This window comes from Notolepis coatsorum (genome assembly GCF_963971535.1).
Source record: "Notolepis coatsorum genome assembly, chromosome: 9".
NCBI lineage: Eukaryota > Metazoa > Chordata > Actinopteri > Aulopiformes > Paralepididae > Notolepis > Notolepis coatsorum.
Window position 1 is genome coordinate 40264594 of NC_140173.1, and position 6000 is coordinate 40270593.

General features: G+C 51.3%; 1 protein-coding gene across 1 annotated transcript in view; it reads right to left on the minus strand.

Annotated features, from left to right (window-relative positions):
- smoc2 (SPARC related modular calcium binding 2) overlaps positions 1-6000 on the minus strand; it is a gene marked incomplete at its 5' end in the record, with an annotated part of 121479 nt that overhangs the window by 110883 nt on the left and 4596 nt on the right. Inside the window, one exon of the mRNA XM_084321847.1 lies at positions 3441-3547. Within this exon, the coding sequence (XP_084177973.1) occupies positions 3441-3547 (107 nt within the window). The remainder of the gene's footprint in view (positions 1-3440; positions 3548-6000) is intronic.

The following is a 6000-nucleotide window of genomic DNA, read 5'->3' on the forward strand; positions in this document are numbered from 1 at the left end:
ACAGGTATGGGCAGGGGGTACAGGGTACAGGAATGGGCAGGAGGTACAGGTACAGGCAGGAGGTACAGGTATGGGCAGGAGGTACAGGTACAGGCAGGAGGTACAGGTATGGGCAGGGGGTATAGGTATGGGCAGGAGGTACAGGTATGGGCAGGGGTACAGGTATGGGCAGGAGGTACAGGTATGGGCAGGAGGTACAGGTACAGGCAGGAGGTACAGGTATGGGCAGGAGGTACAGGTATGGGCAGGGGTACAGGTATGGGCAGGGGGTACAGGTAGGGACAGGGGGTACAGGTAGGGGCAGGAGGTACAGGTATGGGCAGGAGGTACAGGCAGGAGGTACAGGCAGGAGGTACAGGTATGGGCAGGGGGTACATGTAAGGGCAGGGGTACAGGTATGGGCAGGAGGTACAGGTACAGGCAGGAGGAACAGGTTTGGGCAGGGGGAACAGGTAGGAGGTACAGGTATGGGCAGGAGGAACAGGCAGGGGGTACAGGTACAGGCAGGAGGTACAGGTATGGGCAGGAGGTACAGGTATGGGCAGGGGGAACAGGGTACAGGTATGGGCAGGGGGTACAGGTACAGGCAGGAGGTACAGGTATGGGCAGGAGGTACAGGTATGGGCAGGGGGTACAGGTATGGGCAGGAGGTACAGGTATGGGCAGGAGGTACAGGTATGGGCAGGAGGTACAGGTATGGGCAGGGGGTACAGGTACAGGCAGGAGGTACAGGTATGGGCAGGAGGTACAGGTATGGGCAGGAGGTACAGGTATGGGCAGGAGGTACAGGTATGGGCAGGAGGTACAGGTATTGGCAGGGGGAACAGGTATGGGCAGGGGGAACAGGGTACAGGTATGGGCAGGAGGTACAGGTATGGGCAGGAGGTACAGGTATGGGCAGGGGGAACAGGGTACAGGTATGGGCAGGGGGTACAGGTACAGGCAGGAGGTACAGGTATGGGCAGGAGGTACAGATATGGGCAGGAGGTACAGGTACAGGCAGGAGGTACAGGTATGGGCAGGAGGTACAGGTATGGGCAGGGGTACAGGTATGGGCAGGGGGTACAGGTAGGGGCAGGGGGTACAGGTAGGGGCAGGAGGTACAGGTATGGGCAGGAGGTACAGGCAGGAGGTACAGGTATGGGCAGGGGGTACATGTAAGGGCAGGGGTACAGGTATGGGCAGGAGGTACAGGTATGGGCAGGAGGTACAGGTACAGGCAGGAGGAACAGGTTTGGGCAGGGGGAACAGGTAGGAGGTACAGGTATGGGCAGGAGGAACAGGCAGGGGGTACAGGTACAGGCAGGAGGTACAGGTATGGGCAGGAGGTACAGGTATGGGCAGGGGGAACAGGGTACAGGTATGGGCAGGGGGTACAGGTACAGGCAGGAGGTACAGGTATGGGCAGGGGGAACAGGGTACAGGTATGGGCAGGGGGTACAGGTACAGGCAGGAGGTACAGGTATGGGCAGGAGGTACAGGTATGGGCAGGGGGTACAGGTATGGGCAGGAGGTACAGGTATGGGCAGGAGGTACAGGTATGGGCAGGAGGTACAGGTATGGGCAGGGGGTACAGGTACAGGCAGGAGGTACAGGTATGGGCAGGAGGTACAGGTATGGGCAGGAGGTACAGGTATGGGCAGGAGGTACAGGTATGGGCAGGAGGTACAGGTATTGGCAGGGGGAACAGGTATGGGCAGGGGGAACAGGGTACAGGTATGGGCAGGAGGTACAGGTATGGGCAGGAGGTACAGGTATGGGCAGAAGGAACAGGGTACAGGTATGGGCAGGGGGTACAGGTACAGGCAGGAGGTACAGGTATGGGCAGGAGGTACAGGTATGGGCAGGGGGTACAGGTATGGGCAGGAGGTACAGGTATGGGCAGGAGGTACAGGTATGGGCAGGAGGTACAGGTATTGGCAGGGGGAACAGGTATGGGCAGGGGGAACAGGGTACAGGTATGGGCAGGAGGTACAGGTATGGGCAGGGGGAACAGGGTACAGGTATGGGCAGGAGGTACAGGTATGGGCAGGGGGTACAGGTATGGGCAGGGGGTACAGGTATGGGCAGGAGGTACAGGTATGGGCAGGGGGTACAGGTATGGGCAGGAGGTACAGGTATGGGCAGGAGGTACAGGTATGGGCAGGAGGTACAGGTATGGGCAGGAGGTACAGGCAGGAGGTACAGGCAGGAGGTACAGGTATGGGCAGGGGGTACATGTAAGGGCAGGGGTACAGGTATGGGCAGGAGGTACAGGTATGGGCAGGAGGTACAGGTACAGGCAGGAGGAACAGGTTTGGGCAGGGGGAACAGGTAGGAGGTACAGGTATGGGCAGGAGGAACAGGCAGGGGGTACAGGTACAGGCAGGAGGTACAGGTATGGGCAGGAGGTACAGGTATGGGCAGGGGGAACAGGGTACCGGTATGGGCAGGGGGTACAGGTACAGGCAGGAGGTACAGGTATGGGCAGGGGGAACAGGGTACAGGTATGGGCAGGGGGTACAGGTACAGGCAGGAGGTACAGGTATGGGCAGGAGGTACAGGTATGGGCAGGGGGTACAGGTATGGGCAGGAGGTACAGGTATGGGCAGGAGGTACAGGTATGGGCAGGAGGTACAGGTATGGGCAGGGGGTACAGGTACAGGCAGGAGGTACAGGTATGGGCAGGAGGTACAGGTATGGGCAGGAGGTACAGGTATGGGCAGGAGGTACAGGTATGGGCAGGAGGTACAGGTATTGGCAGGGGGAACAGGTATGGGCAGGGGGAACAGGGTACAGGTATGGGCAGGAGGTACAGGTATGGGCAGGAGGTACAGGTATGGGCAGGGGGAACAGGGTACAGGTATGGGCAGGGGGTACAGGTACAGGCAGGAGGTACAGGTATGGGCAGGAGGTACAGGTATGGGCAGGGGGTACAGGTATGGGCAGGAGGTACAGGTATGGGCAGGAGGTACAGGTATGGGCAGGAGGTACAGGTATTGGCAGGGGGAACAGGTATGGGCAGGGGGAACAGGGTACAGGTATGGGCAGGAGGTACAGGTATGGGCAGGGGGAACAGGGTACAGGTATGGGCAGGAGGTACAGGTATGGGCAGGGGGTACAGGTATGGGCAGGGGGTACAGGTATGGGCAGGAGGTACAGGTATGGGCAGGGGGTACAGGTATGGGCAGGAGGTACAGGTATGGGCAGGAGGTACAGGTATGGGCAGGAGGTACAGGTATTGGCAGGGGGAACAGGTATGGGCAGGGGGAACAGGGTACAGGTATGGGCAGGAGGTACAGGTATGGGCAGGGGGAACAGGGTACAGGTATGGGCAGGAGGTACAGGTATGGGCAGGAGGTATGGGCAGGAGGTATGGGCAGGAGGTACAGGTACAGGCAGGGGGAACAGGGTACAGGTATGGGCAGGAGGAACATGGTTGAGGTGTTGACCTCCATTACCTCGCTGTAGGTGCCATCAGGGTTGCACACAGGGATGAAGACCTGAGGGAAGAGCTTCTTGGCCTGCTGCTCTGTGTACTTCTTCTCCGCTACGCACCTGGAGGTATCTGTTACAACAACCACAAGATATCTGTATCAACAACCACAAGATATCTGTTACAACAACCACAAGATATCTGTATCAACAACCACAAGATATCTGTTACAACAACCACAAGAAATCTGTTACAACAACCACAAGATATCCATCATCCAGCCACTTAAAGGAACACGCCAACATTTTGTGAAATCAGTTTACCGTCTTCTCCAGAGAGAGACAAGAAGATAGATACCAGTTTCCTCTCTGTGTGTTCAGTAGAAAGCTATCTGGCTTCACGTTAGCTTAGCTTAGCACAATGAATGGAAGCGGACATGGCTGGTTAGCCTTCGGGAGAGGTGTTAGTTGGACAATGCCTAGGCTAACCGGCTTCTTAGCCTCTGGAGAAGACGGTAAGCTGGTTTCCCAAAATGTCGCATCTGAACACATCCTCCAGAGACCACAGATCACTGGAATCAATACGTCTCTCAGGGCTTTCGATTCGCTCGTCCAACTGTTTTTCTTATATCGCACAGAGAACACAGAACAGAACAGAACACAGAAGAAAAAAAATTTAAGATACAAGAAAAGAAAACCCCAACTTGTCTCAACGTTTCTATGTGGTCTTGCTGTATTGGGCTTTTTGAATTATAATAACTTAATTTCATTTGTATTTGTTCCGTACTTTCGTTCATGGTAATGCACAGTTCCACCTGTTCTTTCTTCTCTTGAACTGAAAGGTATTTATACAACTCTTTAAATCCTTCTATAGAGAATTCCATTGTTTTACACCGCATACTGAAATCAAATAATCAAATATCAAATAAATAGAAGAGGGTGTGGATCTAAAATATCACTCCACACTTAGTTGATTGAACTCAAGAAAGCCAAGGTTACTGGAATAAGTTGAGTTGAACTTGTGATTTATTTTACAGTGTAATATGATGCTATGAGATGAAAACCCTGTGTTAAAAAATGCACCTTTTCAGGAGTTAGGAAAATCCATATTTTCAAATTGATGGCATTTTTAAGCTTAACAGTGGGATTTGAATGGATGTCATGGGAGCCCACTGTATGTTCACTACATCAACCCTTGTGTGGTGTTCAGGTCTGTTTAACCCTTGTGTGGTGTTCAGGTCTGTTTAACCCTTGTGTGGTGTTCAGGTCTGTTTAACCCATTTTTCTTACGTGAGACTTGTTGGCCTTGGCTCATTTTCTGTGAGGAACTAAAAGAACACGTGTTCATTGTTGCAGTTTTCCCTACACATTTTGTTTTTGATCCACTTTTTTTTCTCCTCTTTTTCTATTTTTCTCCCATCCCAATTTCGCTGTGCCAATTCTCCCCTCCCCTGTCTTGAACGTTGCTCGCATAGCCCCCCACAGGTCGGTCATAGGGAGGATAGAAGCCTTGCATCACGTGTCCCCTCCGATACACGAGGAGGCAGTCTGTCACATCTTTTCACCTGCCAGCGCGGACTCTCATTGTGTGCTGCACTTCCTGGTTTAATAGCACAGTCTGGTGCACAGAGATATATATCTGTATGTGCATGTCTTAAATGTCATGATTAGATTAGTTTAGATGATTAGATTAGATTCTTATATCTGTATGTTGTGTATGTCATAAATGTCATGAATTGAAAATGGGGGACCCTGATGTAAACAAGACGAAAGTCTTTCTCTGATCTGCATCCCCTTAACAATTGTGTGTATTGAGCCGTACTGTATTGTACCCATTCTGCAATCTGTTAATTAAAATGTTCAATCAATCAGTAGTATATATTTGTTGTTTATTTTTGGTATAGTGCTTAACAAGCATAATTTAATGTTGCCCAGTTGTGGCCTGTTGAGGGGCAATATATATCAAAAGTTCCAAAACATCTATTGTGTTTGTATTTGTATGATCCACTATATAAACATAGTAATTATAATATCTACATACATGGCATTTGATTGGAGGCTAGTCTCACTTTGTCCCACAGCAACATTAAAATAGTTTAGATTTGTGTATGTTGTTTATGTAAAAAAAAAAATCTTGAAAGTAACACAATAGTTACTTTCTGAAGTAACTAGTTACTTTTATAATTTGTAACTGAGTAAGTAATTTAGTTACTTTTTGGAAGAAGTAACTGGTAACTGTAACTAGTTACTTTTTAAAAGTAACTTGCCCAACACTGAGGGTACATACAGGGACCATGAGAGGGTACATACAGGGACCATGAGAGGGTACATACAGGGACCATGAGAGGGTACATACAGGGACCATGAGAGGGTACATACAGGGACCATGAGAGGGTACATACAGGGACCATGAGAGGGTACATACAGGGACCATGAGAGGGTACATACGGGGACCATGAGAGGGTACATACAGGGACCATGAGAGGGTACATACAGGGACCATGAGAGGGTACATACAGGGACCATGAGAGGGTACATACAGGGACCATGAGAGGGTACATACGGGGACCATGAGAGGGTACATAC